Source organism: Rhipicephalus sanguineus, chromosome 9 (genome assembly GCF_013339695.2).
Source record: "Rhipicephalus sanguineus isolate Rsan-2018 chromosome 9, BIME_Rsan_1.4, whole genome shotgun sequence".
Taxonomy (NCBI): domain Eukaryota; kingdom Metazoa; phylum Arthropoda; class Arachnida; order Ixodida; family Ixodidae; genus Rhipicephalus; species Rhipicephalus sanguineus.
The window spans coordinates 53,311,467-53,331,678 of record NC_051184.2 but is presented as its reverse complement, the minus strand read 5'-3'; the positions used below and the strand labels follow the sequence as shown (position 1 = coordinate 53,331,678).

General features: G+C 45.4%; 1 protein-coding gene across 1 annotated transcript in view; it reads left to right on the top strand.

The window, feature by feature from the left end:
* LOC119405155 (structural maintenance of chromosomes protein 2-like) overlaps positions 1–20,212 on the top strand; it is a 44,442-nt gene that overhangs the window by 13,651 nt on the left and 10,579 nt on the right. Inside the window, 8 exon segments of the mRNA XM_037671959.2 lie at positions 941–1,059; positions 2,985–3,123; positions 4,961–5,107; positions 5,609–5,813; positions 8,084–8,219; positions 10,505–10,629; positions 12,011–12,204; positions 14,166–14,309. Coding sequence (XP_037527887.1) covers positions 941–1,059; positions 2,985–3,123; positions 4,961–5,107; positions 5,609–5,813; positions 8,084–8,219; positions 10,505–10,629; positions 12,011–12,204; positions 14,166–14,309 — 1,209 coding nt within the window.

Sequence of the window (20,212 nt, the reverse complement as noted above, 5' to 3'; positions counted from 1 at the left end):
ACATGATCACCAAAGTTTTCATCATCCTAACTTAAATAAAAATATGCTTCATGTCAAAGTGCCTCTTCCCCCCTTAATTTTTAGGCTTATGCGAGTAGTAAATTTTAGGTTGAATCGATGATGAATCAATGTGAGGGTAATTTGTTCATTTAACCTTGAAGTGAGGCTTTGCGGCGGTGTGGATTTCCCCTGGGTAAGTGTATGTATTCACGGCATGGCACCCGTGCACTGCAGTGAAACCACCTTTACAGGGGGTTACATCTAGTTTATATATGTGTGTTAGTTAATTTCGAATACTTCGAAATTTAAAATAATTTAAATTCGTTTCGAAGCGAATTCAAATACTGTAATATTGTAATACTGTAAATAATACTGTAACAGCGGGCCACTTTTGGTACGAGTTAACGCCCTCATGCCAGCAACAGTGGAGATCGCTCACAGAAGCCGTTGCGTGAATGGGGCTTGCCCATCCAAACGACCGCTTGTGCGAAGGTGATCTATGTCGCGTCGCTCGTTGCTGTCGAGTGCATTTTCGCGTATATGGGGTGCCTTAAGGGCGTGACACATTATCATTTGATGTTGGGATGTTATTAAAGGAGTTATCAGCCCCGTATATTTGTTTAGAAGCTGGTTTACCTGCCTAACAACTGCAGCCTTTGCGTAAAAGAACCATTAGGAACAGACTGCTTCTCTAATGCTGCAATTAGTTATCCCTCATGTTCGAGCAGAAATGTATGTTTGGCAATCTTGAATACCCTATAAATTTCTATTCGAGTAGCAGAGGTCCACAAAAAATTTTAACCAGTCATTATTCTCCAGTACCAGTTGTTCAAACCTCTCTGTCAGAGCAGAGAGACTTGGGACATTTAATTTAGTTTATTGGTTTGTGTTTGCAAAAGTTTTAAACGTAGTGCATGTTTTCTTGTTTCTGTCCTCGTAGGCCCAGCTGAGCAAGCTCAACTACGAAGAAGGCCGTGAGGAGAACCTTCTGAGCCAGAAGCAGCAGTTGCAGCGGGAGATTCATGGCTTGCGACAGAACGTCGACATCTTCGAGGCGAGGTGAGCAACTTGGCCTTGGTTATTTCTCCCGAATGTGCAGAGCAAGAATTATTAAGGAGGCAAAACTGCGCTTGCTCGGGTTCCTCAACAATGGCGTGGTGCCGTCTGTCTATCTGTCATGCTTAGTGGACTCACGAACGAGGCATAGCGCGCGCAATGTGCTCTCTGCAGATGCTCGTTCCTTCAAAGCCATTCAGTGACAATTTGTCGGCAGGTGTCTCCTTTTCAGGGATCGCTGCTGATGGCTGGCTTTAAGAGCAGTGCGGCACGCAGTTTGTGCAATACAGTCGAGTCCACTTATATTGATATCTAAGTGCCAAGAAAATGCCATCGTTATAACCAATAATTGTTATAAGCGGGTTGAGAAAAAAAATGCTTGGGTAGGCTGCTCAACCGCATCGTCGGAGTCCTCGCTCTCACCTCTGTCCGCAGCACATATACGCGCAACGATCGCCTCATCACTAAGGCACTTGGACGTTTCCACAACGTCGTCTGCATGACGAAAGTCGTCCAGACCCGACGCATCTTCGTCCAGTGGCGAAACATAAAACGGAGGCAATTGTGGAGAAAGACAGTCAAAGCACGGTGTACACACCAGGCGAGTGAGCAAGCGAGTGGTGCGAGCCAACGTTGGTGCGACCAGGCGCACGGACGAGGCCAAAGCAGCGGCTCCGGGAGGGGAGTTTGGAAGGAAAGCTCCGTTTCCTCTCGCTTCCTCGTAAGCAGCGCAGTTGACTTGTTTTCTGAGGGGGTGGACGGGGTGCGATGCGCATCGTGGCACATCTCCGCGGCGCGGAGAGCCATTTTCAGGCGCGCGCTGTAGCCGGATTCAATCGCTATATCCGATGTCGCGGCACTGGAGCATCGTAATAAGCAGTTTATTTTACCATAGAAAGCATACAAAAGTGCACGGTGCCATCGCTCTTCATCGTTATATCCGATACATTGCTATAAATGGTATCGTTATAAGTGGACTCGACTGTATTCAGTAATAATTGAAGCTGAAATGCCTGGTTCTTCACATTACTGATTGCAATGTTGGAAAATCTGCAGGACGTGCGATGGTATCGAAATTTTTTGTGTGCCGTTATGTACGTAGAAAATTATGTAAAAATGAGAATGAAGCAGGTTGTTCTGTGACCAAACTTGCATTGACTGCTCACCCAGCCGTGACATTACCTCCGCACCCTTGCATGTCGTTGTAACCTGACAGATACCTCTTCTTGAATACTCCTTACTTTGTGCTCTCAGGGACAAAGGCATTGCCATGAAACTTCGATATAACAAACTTCAATATAACAAAGTATTTAACTTTCTCAACTTTGTGTTTATAGAATATGGTACGGTGTCTTTTTAACCTCAATATAGCGATGGTTGTTTGTCCAGGATTTTGATGTAAAGGAAGTCTGCAAATTTCTGCACTTTTCTCTTCTTTTTTTTTCCTTCTTCTTTCCTCTTTTGTTTTAGCTTAAATGATAAGTACAAATTATGGTAGCCTTTAAATCTACCATATTGTACAGTGTATAACCTACAACCCCCAATGACAAGAGGCTCGGAGAAAAATTTACATTTATAACCTGCAGGAACAATGGCATACAGTTAATCATGTGAATAAGGAAACTTTGAAAATAAACTGCCTCCATAGATTAAACTGTTTTCTTTCGGCAAGTTATGGACCAGCTTTTTAAACATTTGACCATATCAGGCACTTGCATCAAAGTTATGTGCGATCCCCACTATTCAAAATATTTACTTCGCCATTGTTCGATATTAATTACGATTATCCTCAACTTCATTTTGAATTAGAATATGAATTTTTGCACAAGCCTAGAGATTAACCTACCGTGCTGTTTCAGGGTGTCAAACGTTGCAATATAAATTTTGTTTCACATGGACCATGGTTTTTCTCTCATTGCCTCACGCAGGAACCAGCACCTGTCGTTCCATTACACAGACCCCGTGCGAAACTTTGACCGACGGAAAGTCTACGGCCTTGTCTGTGACTTGTTCCAAGTGAAGGACCAGCGTGCTACCCGTGCTCTCGAGATGGCTGCTGGGGGCAAGGTGAGTGGCCGGCCCGTTTTTTTTTCCTTAAGGGGCCCTGCAACACTTTTCCAAGTAATCGTCAAATGTAGGCTTGTGCAAATATTCGAGCATTTCGAATATTCGAACGAATATTACAGTAGTATTTGAATTCGCTTCGATTAAAATTTAAATTATTGGAAATTTCGAAGTATTCGAAATGAACAAATAGGAGTGCCTATATTAGTGAATAGGTGTAATTAGTCCGCATGTAACCCCCCTTGTAAAGGTGGTTTCAGTGCAGTGGAGGGGTGCTGTACTGTGTATACACCTTTTTAGGAAAGAATTCGCACTGCCGTGAAGCCCCACTTCAAGGTTAAATAAACATATTACCCTCTCATCGATTCATCAGTTTTTAAGTTTAAAAGCTTGTTATACTGGCTTGTATGCTCTAAGTATAGTAAATTTTAAAACGTGACATATTTTGCAGGTTATCATTTGCAGTCTACCGAAAGTCATTTTTCTTTATATGTAATACATACTATTCGAATTCGATTTGAAAATATTCGACCAAATCACTATTCGCTTCGAACCTAAAATTTACTATTTGCACAAGCCTAATAAATGACCTCATTTTCGGAGTTTATATCCTCACGAATCGATTGCTGCAAAAATTTTTCGATCCGTCAAGTAGGAGCAGAGTTAGAGATTTGTTGCGCGCTTCAAGTGCTTTCTCTCTCCTTTAGTATCAGCCAGTCTGCTGAAAGCTACCTTGGGGATTACAAGGGTGCAATAAGCTACGTTCGTTTGTCAGCGCGCGTCATGACTTTGAGCACTTTCTTTTCTTTTTATTGCGATAGCAATTATATGGACACTCTCGACTGGTTTTTGCCATCGTCGTCGTCGTCATGTCCCGTATTAAGTCCAAATGATAGCATCCTACCGAGCATCGTATGTTCTTCCGCGGGTAAAAGTGCGCGAGCAGGGGTGACGAACACGGCTGAAGCAGAGACCAAATTAGCCAGCCCATCTCCGTTGCTCGGAGGGCACATGCGATAACATCACTCCACCTGGGAGTGATGTTATGACGTTACAATATGATGATTATGAGTGATTATGATGTTACGATAACATCACTCTGCCTGAGAGGCCTGCCGTCGAAGCAGAGAGGAAACGCCCCGCCCGTCTTGAACGAGCATGAAAAGACGCAAGCGAGGGGGGGGGTATCACTTGAGCAGCAACTTTGAACTTTCATTATAACGGCGCGTGTGCTATCTCGGCAGCCATCAACGAGTGGCTCGTATACCATTCTATGCGCTGCGCTCTCAATGCGAAGACTGTGCGGAAAGAGCTTCTCTCCCTGGAGCGGCCGTATTCTCTTACACCAGCATTTTGTAGAGTTACGCCAGATCAGATCCAAAAGAGTTAGCGGCCAGCCTCACTTCGTGTAACATTACAATTTGTTGCTATCGCATTCATTGCTTTTCCCTTGCGGTGAAACTGACTTTTTTTTTTCTTCTAACGTGCGATTTACTTTCAGAGTGATCGCGAGTGAGTATGCGGGCACGTGGCGGCATCTCGCGGGGGCCGCCCTAGCTATGCAGCTCACGATGCTCCAATCAGCCAATGGCCATAGACTTTGGGTCTATGGCATCATTTGTCAAGAGAAGAGGGAGCGATTTTGAGAATACTGAATTCCAGGTCGCGTGCTGCACTATAATGTTTGGCTCGCATGTTCTTAGGAGTCTCAACTATCGATTGGCAGCGTTTCTGACCATGCTGAAAAAGGTGTTGCAGGGCCCCCTTAACTAGATTTATTCTCTAACATTGTTGATTTGAATTGAATCGTAGTTTAACTGTGATTTCATGTGCAACACAGCTCTTCAACATTGTGGTCGACAACGAGGAGACTGGCAAGCTGCTGTTGAAGAATGGTCGTCTCAAGCGCCGTGTGACCATCATCCCGCTGAACAAGATCACAGGGCGCGACGTTGAACCTCAAGTGATCAAACGGGCCCAGAGCCTGGTATGTGTGATTCAGACTTGTGAGCAATACTTGCAGCCAAAACATGCCGATGCTAGTGTCACTTTATCCAAATTAGGGGCGTGGAGTTTCATGTTTAAAATTCCAGAGGGAATTTCAGCACTTGTTTCTACTGGTGCCTCTAGTGCAATGCTTGATCCAGTGTAGGCACAGTGGGTGTTTGTATAAACTTCATCTTTCTGTTTCTGGGTGTCTCATTTCAGCCCATTTTAACATTAATTCATTTGCTATCTGCATGATAGATGGCACCACGAATCACTGTAGCAAAAAATAATCGCATTGTCAGTGCACGCTTTCAAAGTGACAGCTTTTGGGCAACGACACCTTGCGTGACACGTAGCATGGGGGAGATGTGACACTTCATGTTGCAAGCCCTTTCATAGACGTCTTTCTTGCAGTGAGGCTTTCGCTTACATCTTTTTGTTCATATTACTGCGCACAGGGACATTTGACTTGAAGGAATACAATGAAACTGTTTTCTAGGTTGGCCGAGACAACGTGTTCTCAGCGCTGTCCCTCGTTGACTACCCACCACACCTGGCGCCCGCCATGAAGTTTGTGTTTGGTACCACGCTGGTTACAACAAAGATTGACGACGCCCGCATTGTGGCGTTCGACAACGGCGTGCAGAAGCGGACAGTCTCGTTCGATGGGGCCTCTTTCGACCCCTCTGGTGTCATCTCTGGAGGTTTGAATCTTGTTTATTCATTGTATTTTTGTGTGCACCTGTAGTGACGACATTTGGATTTGTTGAGGCCTTCTTGGTGCCGAGGGAAAGTACTCAGAGACACTGTGTCTTGGTTTTTCCTTGTGGGTGATTTTATTCATTGTTTGAGAGTTGTCAATATTGATTCTTAAATTAGTACCGGTGTCAGTGTACTGTTGATCGAGTGTACTGCTGATGGAGCAGGATCATATTTTTCAACAGTGATTGGCTCGCTTCTGCAGCTTGCGTGAAGGAGCCAGTCACAGTCGTGAAGTTTGATCCAGCTCACTAATATTTAAGACAGTTTTCTTTGGCTCTTTCCCCTTTACTTTGCGTGGATGTCATTCATTAGCGTACAGCACAACTGAAACCTGTGCGCAACTTCATTAGGTATGTCTTTGCACTATGGAATGGGCTGCGACTAGGGGTGTGCGAATACTCGGAATTTCGAATATTTTTCGAATAGTGTTTGCTATTCGATTCGATTCGCACTGGAATTTTACTATTCGAGCTATTCGAACTTCCCAAAAACAAATACAGTCAACGTCCGATTGAAAGCGACCCCTTCAGATTTTTAATATGCTTCACCCCATTACACTCTCGTATTGCGGCAAAGCTGCCTTTCAAGCTCCGTTACGGTCGAACTTTGCCAAGGCACAGTCAACGTCCGATTAGAAGTGGTCCCTAGATTTTCAATATGCTTCACCTCATCATACCCTCGTAATGCGGCAAAGCTGCCTTTCAAGCTCCGTTACGGTCGAACTTTGTCAAGAGACAATCAACGTCCGATTGGAAGTGGTCTCCAGATTTTCAATGTGCTTCACCTCATCACACTCCGGTATTGCGGCAAAGCTGCCTTTTAAGCTTTGTTACGGTCGAACTTTGCCAAGACACAGTCAACATCCGATTAGAAGTGGTCCATAGATTTTCAACATGCTTCACCTCATCACACCCCGGTATTGCGGGAGAGCTGCCTTTCAAGCTCCGCTACGGTCGCAAATGTATTAACTCAAGAAAACGCTGGTTCCAACATGGAGATGAAAGATGTGGCAGAGGTGGGGGCTCAATGCTGTTTTGGACCTAAAATTTGGGCAGGAAGTCCGAAAAATCGGACGCCGAAGCTTTTTAGCATCCGAAATTTCAGATGTTCTTATATATTGATGTCTACAAGGCAGATTTGGAACTCCGGACTTGAAGGGAGCACACCCTTGTCCGCCACATCAGTTGGGCTTCCACAGAAGTTGAAAAAGGGGGAGAGGCTGAAGCAATGGCATCTTTGCCTATCACGTGTAAAGTGTTGTTGGCAACACTTTGGTTGCACCAAATCATGTACATAAATAGAATTCGGCCTCTACATTGCCTCATCCTTGATAAGACAACTATGAAACACCACCCCGCCAGTGCTTCATCAACCAAGCAAAAAGAAACACTTTCATTCATGTTGCTGTCTCATAAGAATATGCTTAGGAATCCTCTCTAACTTTTTCTTCTGCAATTTAGCTTCGAAGTATTCGAAAAATGCTCTAGAAATATTTGAGAAATATTCGAAAAATATTCTATTCGATTCGCACTCACACTTCAATATTCGAATTCGCTTCGCACCCAAAATTTTGCTATTCGCACAGCTCTAGCTGCGACGTTTAGGAATTTCAGATACAACGTAAGTGCGGTTGATACTGACGACTGTTATCAAAACTGGGCCAGTTACAGAGGTAATCTAGACTTTGTGCCTGCAGATTTTCTTGTTTCATCAGGTCACTTGGTCTTCCGCCAACACTGCATGTCTTTTATCGCGCGTGCTGTTATACCCTTGGAGACCACTGGCACTCAGCTCTGCGCAGATCTACCATGAAGTCGTTGCTCAACACTGGCAATCATCTGCCGATATCTTTGCCCCCCTTTTCTTTTTCTTTTTTTCTTTTTGCAGTAGAGGCTCGTTGCTGTGTTCCCTCGTACGATTTCTCGGTGCCAACATTTGTGACATCGTTATGACGCACAACTGCACGATGTTGTTCTCAATCCGGATTGTAAGATTTTCTGGATAGTACGTTTGTACATTTTCCCAGATAGGATTTTTTTCTCTTTTTTTCTTTTTCTTTTAACATGTATGAACAAGGTTCTACTGTACCTAAAGGCTTTTTGAGGAGGTCTATGGATGCCGGCCTGCAGGCCTTTTCTGCCAAGACGTGCACTGCTCTTATGGGAGAGTCGTGTTTTTTGTTAATTTGATGCATCCTCACAATGTGGCACAGGTGCACAGCCCAAGGGTCCCAGCACGCTGGAAATGGTCGCCCAGATCCGGAAAGACCGCACAGAACTGGCATCTCGGGAGGAGGCCTACGCGAACATCTCCAAGGAGCTCGCCGGAATACAGGCCGTGGCGCAAAAGTGAGCTCTCCTGCCACCTGCCAACCCTCGCACATTTTTTTAAAAACTTTTCTAACCTGGCATTCGTCTTACAATCTTGCTGATGTTCCATCATCATTATTTGGAAGTTTCTTTTTGTCTATAAACCGTCTTTTCAAGGTCTTCTCCTAGGTAAATGCTGGAAGTGTGGTTCTGTGCTTGCTTTGATAAAGCTCACACAGACGACATCCTAAAGTAGGTGAAATCGGCAACAGCAAGTGCGCTGCTAAAGCCATCATGATTTTTAATTTTTTTTTCACTGTTTCACTTCATGCTGCTCCAAATTTGCTAGCTTGTGTGTTGAATTTAATGGTAAATTGTCATTAATAAAAATAAAAGTGCTTATGCATGCACAAAAAAGGCATGTGATCAGGACAAGCTTTAAAATGACACTGGCCGCCCCTGCTGTGTAGACACACAATTTTGTGAATCTTTATGTTCGCAGGCTGGTATGTATGTCAAGCTTTGCACATGTATGCCGGCCAGCATATAGACCAGAACACAGCGAATTCCATGCGCATCGCCATATTTGCATCGCGCGTCGCGCCATCTATCGCACACGCGAGGAAACAACGTGCGCGGGCTGCCACGCTAGCAGACGCCGCACAGAGCAAACGTGAAACTCCCGAAACTCAGCCCGTCGGAGAGCGTGTTTCGCGTCTTTTCTGGCCTGGACATTTTCGCTGATTTTATTGGAACATCAAGAACATCTTGCTCATGCAAGTCCACAATGTATACAGTACGTGCTGAGTGGGCTGCGGAAGCAACCTCGTCGGATACGTACGCTGTTACATTTGTAAAAAAACGTTCTCGCTGTAGTACGCGTGAATCGTAATCGCAGTGCAGCTCGCGAAAGAGTGAAACGATGTTTTGTTGCCCCATATTACAAGTTGTGCACAAAGTTTTGTGAAAGCTCATCATTTCAGCATTCATCGCGTAATAATTAGAGTACGCTTTACGGGTAGTTTCGCGGAACGTAATTTTTGTTTCACGAGCGCTCCTACAATAATGCGTCTTGCTCACAAAAGCGTGCTATCAGAGAGCATAACCTGCAGTATCGTTCAGCGATCCCTTTTGGAATCTACCTGCGCGATTTTATTCTTGTAACGATGGTGCTTTACAAGCGAAACTGTGCTACTCTTAGTTAAGCCGGTTAGCTACGCCTGCGACGTAAAGGACACTGGCGCGAGTACTCTTTACTTACGTGCCAATATATGTATTATGTGCAGCTGGATGCCTCATGTCCAAATAAATTTGGGGACATCGAACACTGCAGTGAAAGCACGAAATTCTGGCCAGCTGTTGAGGAGCATCGTGCCATTTATTACCTTTCGAAGACGAAATCTCGAAGGCGTGGATGCCATCAAAAGCACTAAAGCTTAATACTACGTTGAAAGTGGCAAAGCATGCTGATTTCTTGTGCTTGAAAGCACTACCTTGCACTACATTTTCGTCAAAGGAAACGCTCGAAGGTATGAAGTGCACCCCCACACAAAGCTCGCGCCTGCCTTCAACCCAGCTGCGTGTCACGCAAATTAGGTTCGCAAAACGAAATAGGTGGGCACCACACTGCAGAATACACGCATTTAGTGTACTTACTCGAGCATTTTCACTCGGCTCCTAGTTTTTTTGCTTGAATCACAGTTATCCACTCGCGGCGAAGCTGAAAATACCGCACCGGCACTATTTCCGTGGCGCGTCGTATAATCGTCGCAGACAACGCTATTATCCTCTTGTTGCGCTGCTTGTTTCGGCATCCAAAGACGACGCAGTAGTGCCCAGACGAGCTCTTATACGCTGAAGCGGCGTGAACGGGTACTTTTTTGCACTTTAAAGCTTCAGAACTGCAGCTTGCCCTGTTTACTTAGTGCAGCCGGCGCGCGCCTCGGCAGCCCGGTCAGCCCGGCGTCTGGGTGCGAGAGTATCCGCTCGGCTCGCCAGCAGCCTGGGCGGCCTGGGTGCGAGACAGGCGTGCTCTGGTGTATACATGTCAATAAGGTGCACTGGCTTAAACGTTCTAATGTAACGTGCATTGCATGTGATTGTGTCCTTATGATTGGAGCACTGAACTGTTGTGTTGGAATGGTGAGGTGCGATCAGGCGCATAATTATATCATTATCTTCCTGTGAGCTATTCGACAAAACAGAAGAAGCAGCCACAGTCTGGTCATTTCATGAGGATTCACAAAAAAGAAAAAAATCTTCAGTTTTGAATCATTGCTGTCTCTTTATGAGACCAAATGCGAGTGTGTTGACCATCTGCGTAGGTACAACCGGCTAAAAGAGGAGTCGGACTTGAAGGAGACCGAGTTGGAGCAGCTGCGGAGTCGACTCCAGCAGAGCACACACCACCAGCTTCTGCAGGAATACCAGGCCCTCCAACAAACCATCGGTGGGTCTTGCAGTGTTCGTGACATCAATGACTGCTGTAGCACATTGACCACTGTGTTGTATACATACTGTTGTAGAAGCACGGTGTTGTGCTTCTGAGCACAAGAGAGTGGTTTTGATTTGTAGCTACAGCTATCAAATATCAATCGAGGCATGATGCAAAAATGCTCACGTGCTTGTGTACAAGAACCAATAATAGACGAAATTGATGCACTGCCCTCCATTGTGGTGCCTCGAGAAACTCCAGCGTTGATTTGTTAACCCAGCAGGGACAGAGGCGAGGTGCTGCAGTCAAGAGGCAGCGTCAAAGGCCAGCCAAATGCATAGGCGACTAATCAGGCCAGCACTAAAGAGGCACCCAAAAGCCACGAAATGTGCTCTTTTATGAATACATGAGGGTTGTACATTTCACGCAGCTTAGGTATGATAGAAGAGTGCATCCAGATGAAGCTGAAGGGGCTCACTGCGGCCTTTCAAATGGGGTACAGCAGCCATCCACATGTATTTTCAGCCTGTCAGTCAACCCATCTATAGCTTTTGTACGGGGTATATTGAGGTACATTCGTAGAACAGAGTCCATGTTTTTCCAAAACACTGTACGACTTTGTGTTTCGAGCTCAGGTTCTTTTAAATTCTTCGTATTGGCATACGTTGACCAAACATATGCTGAACAATGAAAGGAAAGAATGGTTCATCGTAGTGGCCGATTCTTGAACAGCAGAAGTTGTTCGGTTGAGAGGTAGCATAAGGCTCAGAGATTTATTTCTGTTTTTTTTTGTTTTTTTTAACAAAATCTTGTACGGCATTTACAGTGCTATGCTTAAAATTTGAGCTTGGCATCAAAGTGGGACAAAACACTGCGTCGTTTGGGGCACCGGGGGTATCTCGCCTGAAGTGGAACGTGACACTACTTTAGTTAATGTGGCCATGTTAAGCCTGGCACCTGTAGATCAAGGTACGGCCTGTTGGGGTGTGGCCTCAAAATGACATGTTAAAAAGGCACATTTGGTTTAGCTGTCCGACTTATTTGGCTCATTCCTTTGCACTGTCTTCTCACCAAGTTTATTCAATGCAGCAAAGGCTAGGGTAAGCATTAATAAATTCTTTGCAGAATTTGGCTGCAAGTTCTATAAAAAGATGGAGGACTTGCTCACCGAACGAAACTAATCCTTCTACGTACCTTCCATTTGGTTATTACGCACAGGGTTCCAACTCCGATTCTCTTTTCTGGCTCATTGACACAACACTTGGGCTTTCGCTGCAGTTCATGGTGTTGGTGAGATATGGCTTAGTTGTAAGACGAAGCATCAAGAGACAGGTTTATCTATTTGCCGTGTTTTAACTTTCAAAAACGAGGCTTTGCGTGCTCTCGTTGGTTGCAGAGGAGTCGAAGGCCAAGCTCCAGGCTTGCAAGGAGACTCAGAAGAAGGCCTCTGCTCGCGTCAAGGACCTCGAGGAGAAGGTCAAGGATGCCAAGAACATTCGAGACCGGGAGCTGAAGGCAGCCGAGCAGCAGATCTCCAAGTGCAAGAAGAAGGCGGACGAGTCGGCCAAGAAGGCCACTGCCAAGAAGCAGGTGAGACAAAAAACGGGTGGGAAATGCTGGTTGGTGAGGAGGAATATCTTTTACAGTAAAGCTGTCTTAGTGTACCCTGTGCTGTCATCATCATAGTAGTAGTAGGAGGAGTAGCCTCAAAATGACATGATAGAGGAGTAGTCGTAGTAGTAGTAGTAGCAGTAGTAGTAGTAGTAGTAGTAGTAGTAGTAGTAGTAGTAGGGGAGTATTAGTAGTTGTAGTAGTAGTAATGGGAGGGTAGTAGTAGTAGTAGTAGTAGTAGTAGTAGTAGTAGTAGTAGTAGTAGAGGAGTAGTAATAGTTGTAGTAGTAGTAGTCATCGTCATGCAGGTCATGTAACCAAAGGAGGGAGGGAATAAATAAATAAAACGAAATGATGTTAATGATGCTCGATCACTAGGCTTGTGCAAATACTAAATTTTAGGTTCGAAGCGAATAGTGATTTTGGTCGAATAATTTCCAGTCGAATTCGAATAGTATATATTGCATATTATAAAGAAAAACGAGCATATTTGTCATGACCCAACCAATCTGCACAACGTTTTTTTAACAATGTGACAAGGCATGTGCAAATGTCATTCTTTTTGGTTCAAAGGAAGTGGAAGCAACTTTGAATAATAGCAGGATTTGGCTTTCAGTAGAATGCAAGTGATAACCTGTAAAATATGTTACATTTTAAAATTTACTACACTTGGAGCAGGGGCGTAGCCAGAAATTTTTTTCGGGGGGGGGGGGGGGGTGTTCAACCATGCTTTATGTATGTTCGTGCGTGTGTTTGTATGTGTGCGTGTATATATACACAAGCAAAACTGAAAAATTTCGGGGGGGGGGGGGGGTTGTACCCCCCCCCCCCCTTGGCTACGCCCCTGACTTGGAGTGTATAAGCCGGTATAACAAGTTTTTAGACTTAAAAAATGATGAATCGATGAGAGGGTAATATGTTTATTTAACCTTGAAGTGGGGCTTCGCGGCAGTGCGGATTTTCTCTGGAAAGGTGTATTCACGGCATAGCACCCTTCCACTGCAGTGAAACCACCTTTACAGGAAATTACAAACGGACAGTGCGAATTTTTTTTTTGGAAAGGTGTATTCACGGTGCAGCACCGCTCCACTGCAGTAAAACCACCTTTACAGGGGGTTACAAGCGGACTAATATACACCTATTCGTTCATTTCTAATACTTCGAAATTTTCAATAATTTAAATTCGAATACTGTATTATTCGTTCAAATATTCGAAATGCTCGAATATTCGCACAAGTCTATCGATCACATACACTCGTGCACTAGCTGTCCAATGGTTTTCACGGTGTGGAACTGGCTGCAATTTTTTTTCCCTCTGCAATTTACTGCCAGTATTGTAGCAGTACCAGACTTGGCAGACAGCTTTAATTAAATAGTATTTGCAAGCAAATCTAAATGTTGTTTCTTTAGGTAAAGAAATAACATTGCTTGCACGGTGCATGTTTCGTATGCTACTGGGATTTCGTGCCTTACACAAACTGTGTTAATGTATCTTGTTGGAAAAGTGTTTATGTACAGCAGAGCCTCAACGTTCAAATTTCGCGCAATTTTCTGGTAGCCGTATTAGTGATCGGGAGCATAAAAAAATGACCTAATAGAGTTGCTTTTTTTTTCCAAGCACGAACTATAATTCTCTATTGTGTTCATGTGTGCTAATAGCATTGTCAGACATAACATTGTCCTCACTGAATTGGCTCCATACGCTACCGGGTTTTTGTAGTCTATAAATGTTACACTAAAATGCGTTACTTGGTGAATGACCCTATGCTGAGAAATGATGTTCTTGAACATGGCAGCACTTGTCGCCCCTGCTTCGGTGTCAGTTGCCTTGGTGACTGTGCTCTCTCTGTCCGATCATTGATAGTAAATGGGTGATTAGGCTTACGTTAATCATCGTCATTCTCACTCGCACATTCCCACTCTCTCGCTCCGGAGCGTAGGAAGTGGAAGGGCTCAACTTGGAAATCCAGGAGCTGGAGAAGTCCATCGCGAGCTACAGTGAACAGATGAAGTCGAGCGATGCAATGCTGGTCGAACTCGAGGAGAAGCTGGCACAGAACGAACAAAAGCTGGCTGCCGCCAAGGTAAGGGCTAGCACGGATGGTGCTTCTTTTTTTATTGTTGTTGCTGCTTAGAGCACAGGGACACTTGTCTACAGACTTGCCAGTTCCGCTTGTAATAAGTGGATTTGGGCTTCTTTTGCATCGAATTGCTTGTTAAAGTTTCCAGTTGCTTGTCACATTTTTCGGGCCTATTCCTGTTTCGGGCCTATTCTTGTCGCACCTTTAGCGCGAGTAATTTTAAGGCCCCTATACAGCTACTTACCACAACCATTGTTCACATCCTTTGTCTCATGGATTGGCGCTCTTTGGCCATCGAATGGCCCTTACGCCATTAAACACCACATATCATCATCATATTCTTGTTTTTTCTGCAAATACAGTTACTTTAGTGCTCGTCACGTTCACTAGTAGTGTGCTTGTCGAGGATATTGTGTAGTTGAGCTTTGAAATCAAAGATACACAAGGAAGTCAACACGTAACGTTTTTTTGTGCACTATCAAACATGCAATTAACAGCATGGAGAATACCCTCAAGATGTGCTTTTGTTCATAGTTGCACATATTCTCTCTGTAAAAATAATTAGTTGTTCTCTTTTTACCTTCCCTTCGTATTAGAAATCATTTTTATTATAATTAAAGCTATTTTTAAGAATGGGAAAATTAATAAAGTTCCGCTTCATTCGGGCTTCTTCGCAAAAGTCTCGCCGCTTTTAGGGGGCTTCTTTTGGGATGACTATTTGCTTGCTAGTTCGGCAGCATCTGGCAACTCTGCTTGTAAATTAATTTGCCCTTGCACTGCTCTCTGATGGTGGAGTGGCCACCCCAAAATAATGTTGGTCCCATGTTCAAATCCTGAACCAGGACAAAGTTTTCGACCACTGAGACACTACAAAGAAATCTGTACGGATGTCCTTGTAGCATTGTGTTACAAGAAGTTTACTCCTCCTAGTGGGCTTCCATTAAACTGATTTGCCATACTCTAGAGAACTGTGGAACACCAACTATTTGCATTATACAGTCGATCCCGGATATATCAAACTCGGATATATCGAATTATTGGCTATATCGAACAGTTGAGAAATCCCCTTGAATTTCCCATGCAAAAGTATAGGGCTGGTGCACACGTATATCGAACTCCCGCACAGCGAAACATCCGATATATCGAACGCTGCGCCGCGCCAAACTCCAGGGAGTGCATTTTTCCTAACAAATTTTGGTCATTTTCGGTCGCGTTCTGTCACGTTCCGATCACTCTTCGCGCGCAGGTGACGAAAAGGCGGTGTCGTTGCATTTGGTTGATTTGGTTCGTTGCGCAGCGCTTGCGAGTGCACCGGCTTGTTTAATGCGCGATCAGTAGGTTGTAACGCGCGTGCATAGTGTTTTTCAAAGGGGCTGATTGCAGAAGGCACCAAAGTGAGATGAATGCGGAGATACTCGGCAGTCTCGTCGCAATGTTCGCATTCCCTTCCGTTTGTTCGCACACGATAGCATGCGGGCCCGAAAAGCATGGCCTTCGAGATCCGCTACATCGCGACGTATTTTTGGCGTTTTCGGTTATAAAATGCACATCTCGGAGGCTACGCTTTTTCTTGCTTTTCGCGCCAAAGCAGCGGCTGCTTGCTACAAAGCTACAAGTGCCATCGCCATCGCCAAGATGTCTTATTGTTGTCGTTGTTCCTTCGTTGTTTGTGTGCTGCGTTGTGTCTTGCGGCTTGAGGACTCGTGTACTTCTCGCTTCTTTCCTGACACATCCTCATTCGGGAGTCGAACTAAACATTGACCCGCTCGTAGCGATAAAATGATGACTGCTGCGACGTCAAGCAAAGCACCGTCATGAACCGTATGTTTCGGGCTTTGGTGCCAGGTGACGACTTTGGGTGCGTCATGACCGCTGACAACGGCGTACGGTGCCTCAGTGAAATGTGCAACTTAGCATTTCCGGACGCGCTCTCGGACGGGAGTACAGCAAGCAACTTCATCGGTGCAGATGACGTCGCTGTTTCTGACTGCATCGATGCCGCGATCAAGGCTGACGTTGCTGGTGCCGCGGAAGTGGACCTGTGCGGTTATGAAAATGTCAACGCCGTCGCTAAGTCAACACTGCCGCTAAAGGACCTCTTACCGCGCTCCAGAGCTTGCATCGGCGTTCAGCGTCGGTCACCGCTGTTGTGGCCGAAGGTGCTGAATTTGCTTATTTGGAAAGCTTCAATGATATTTAGGATGACGATGAACTTGACGGCGCGCAAGGAGCAAGACAAGTTTACGGACTATTTTCGTGCGAAATAAAGTGCGGTAACTTGCAAAAGAAGAAGTTCCCACATTGTTATTTAGCATACTAGTTGCGAGCGAAACGTCAGTTAGCGCTTGTTACGAATTCCGGAAACTGTTTCGAGACCTGCAATGCATTAATATAAGCCTTAAATACGCATATTTTATATTTCAAATTATCGATATATCGAACTATTTCGCGATCCCCTTCGAGTTCGATATATCCGGGATCGACTGTAAATGCTGCAGTTCGCACTAGTTATGCGTGCGCTCATAATGTCGTCTTCTCTGCATTTAGATAAATATTAGGGGTGTGCGAATATTCGAAATTTCGAATATTTTTCGAATAGTGTTTGCTATTCGAACTTCCCAAAGAGAAATGCAGTCAACGTCTGATTGAAAGTGACCCCTTCAGATTTTTAATATGCTTCACCTCATTACACTCTCGTACTGCGGCAAAGCTGCCTTTCAAGCTCCGTTACGGTCGAACTTAGCCAAGAGACAAAGTCCGGTTGAAAGTGGTCCCTAGATTTTCAATATGCTTCACCTCATCACACCCCCGTATTGCGGCAAAGCTGCCTTTCAAGCTCCGTTACGGTCGAACTTAGGCAAGAGACATTAAACGTCGATTGGAAGTGGTCCCTAGATTTTCAATATGCTTCACCTCCTCACACCCTCGTATTGCGGCAAAGCTGCCTTTCAAGGTCCGTTACGGTCGAACTTAGGGCCAAGAGACAGTCAACGTCAGTTTAGAAGTGATCCCTAGATTTTCAATATGCTTCACCTCCTCACACCCCCGTATTGCGGCAAAGCTGCCTTTCAAGCTCCACTACGGTCGCAAATGTATTAACTCCAGGGTGTCTACCGACCGGGAAAACCGGGAAAACCGGGAATTCTCAGGGATTTTGGGTAGTCTGGAAATTCTCAGGGAAAACTCAGGGAAATTGTGCTCCCATCAGGGAAAATCCACAGTATCTTTATTGAAAGGCGACGAAAGTCGCGGTAGCGCTTGCTCGATATTTTGTGAACGCATTTTTCAAATCATACGGCCGCTGCGGCTGCGGGGAGGTGGCGCACCTTGATGCTGTCATCGCCTTCGCAGCGGTGAAGTGGGAGAGAATCCGGCTAATGCGTGGCGTGCGGGAACCGCGAACCACGACACATCGTATCGCGCAATGTTGTCAGGATGTTCTGGGAGTACGCGGTGTAGTTCTGTAATCTTTCTCGCGCGTGCTGTGCGTTAGCGCCCAATATGGTGTTTTTGTTATCGCCGCGTGTCAAGTAACAACCATGATTAGTTGTAGAAGCGGTAGCAGTAGATGTAACGAGCTTGAGTTATCTTTATTTTGCAAGCGATTGCGATCGCGCAGGAAGCGGATGTCTTCGACAAGGCTCGTATCTGGCAAGCCATCCCGATCGGCGAGAAAAAAGACGCTTGTTGGCTGTTATCGGAGAGCTCACTCGCTCTGATCCCGAGCTTCAAAGATGCTATTTAGGGCTCCGTGAAGAATAGAATAAATTTCCAGGCGAGAGCTAGCGTAACTAACGGGCCCATTCACAGCAAGTGAAAGCTTTTTTTATTTCTTTTTTTCCCGATGAGGGCATTGCTGAAACAAGTTTTAGGCAGTCGACTGAAATTTTTTGGGGCTGCAGCTGACAATTACCAGCCACACCACGTGGGTGTTTGCTATAAAGCCGAATTACAAAACTTTTTAGAGCCATGGCATAGCGGCGACCGAAATTCGCGACACCGGCACGGGTCCCACGTGCTCGATTCGGCGCGCGATGTCGGAAAACAGTAACGTTTCCACCATAATCGGATGTGCCGTAATTCAGGCTGTTGCCGTGCTTTCATGCGATCTTAGCCCGCAGTTATATTGCTTTTTTTTTGCGATAGCAATTATATAGACACTCCGACGCGAATTTTTTGCCTTCGCCATGATGTTACCTATCAAGTCCAAATCGCGATTACATCACCCCGCGCGTCGCATGCTCCATGTGCGAGTGAAAGTGCGCGAGCGCTGCCGACGAACGGGGCTTAAGCAGAGATGAAACGAGCCGACCGTCTCATTCGCGCGATGGGCACATGGATAGGAGCCGGCGCGTTGGGAGGGGGGGCTGGCTGCGTGAGTCCGACAGGAAGTGCGTACTTTGTACCAGCGTGGTCGCGTGCGCCGCGGTATCTTTAGTGTGGATCAGCATACGGCTCATACCTTTGTAGGTGTTGTGCTCTAATTGCAAAACTTCCGTTGAAGCCATAGCAGTGGCAGATCCCGGGGGGGGGGGGGGCGGGTAGCGGCGATCGCCCCCCCCCCCCCCCAAGCCAGCCCCCGCCCCCTCCCTTCAGTGCCTGTCGTCCACCTCCTTTGTCAGGCTTGCTTGTCGAGTTTGCCCCCTTTGTCAGGTTGCTTTGCCTGCCCCTGTCCAAAACGGGTAAAGAGAATCTTGTCCCTGCTCTCTACCTCTCATTGCTCTACCCTTTCCTGCTTCCCTATGCACATTTCCAACGAAGGCTTCTTAGGCACCGCCATAATCCCCTCTGGGCTGTTGTAAATATGCGTGACCCACCAAAATGCACTGCTGAGCGTTGGCTTCAGCCTTTGTACCCCCCCCCCCCATTATGTACCTGAATCCGCCCCTGAGCCATAGATCATAGATAGGGCACTTCTCTTAGTGCAGCGGCTGCGTTTCCTGAAGGAGCGAGCTGCTAGCCTATATTCATATAAAATTCCTCTTTGTTGCTATCGGATTTACTATTTTGCTCTCGCGGTGAAACTGACTCTTTTTTTCTAACGTGGGATGGTTTTCGATGTTGTGCGTTCGTGGAGAGCAAATGGTTCGGTTGGGCAACATGTTAGCAAAGGCGTTGCATTGCTCTGGGCAACGCGCGAGGATTTGACAACAACCCGCAGCAGCAGAACAAGCGCAATTCCACAGTGCATTAAACCCGCATTTATTTCATCTTTACATGTGACACTCTGGCAAGGCATCTAACTGTGATTGCTGCATCTCAGGCTCAACAAAATTGATTTTTTTCACGCAAAAAAATTTAAAAAAAGTTTTTTCATGTTGCCATATTAGTCGAGCATTCTTGTGGCCTTTTCAGTTTAAGATTAATCCTTCAGTAACTATGCCTTGCATGAAAGGTCGAATTTCAGTTTAACGAAGTTTCGATATAACGAAGTGAGTTGCCGCTTTTACCAACTTCGCTATATTGATATCTGTTCTTTGTACTATTCAAATGGGATTAAGTCGTTTTCATTTTCTAAAATGCGTATTAGAGAGTGACATCACCGAGCGATATGTTCTCTACCCATCTTTACATAAAACAAAGTTCTGTTTCACTCAGGGAATTTCAGCAAAAACACTCAGGGAAAACCTGGAAAACTCAGGGAATTTAGAAATGTCAACTCGGTAGACGCCCTGAACTCAAGAAAACGCTGGTTCCAACTTGGAGATGAAAGATGTGGCAGAGGTAGGGGCTCAATTAATACTGTTTTGGACCTGAAATTTGGGCAGGAAGTCCGAAAAATCGGAAGCCGAAGCTTTCTAACATCCAAAATTTCAGACGTTCTTATGTATCGACGTCTACGAGGCAGATCTGTAACTCCGGATTTGAAGGGAGCACACCCCTGTCCACCACATCAGTTGGGCTTC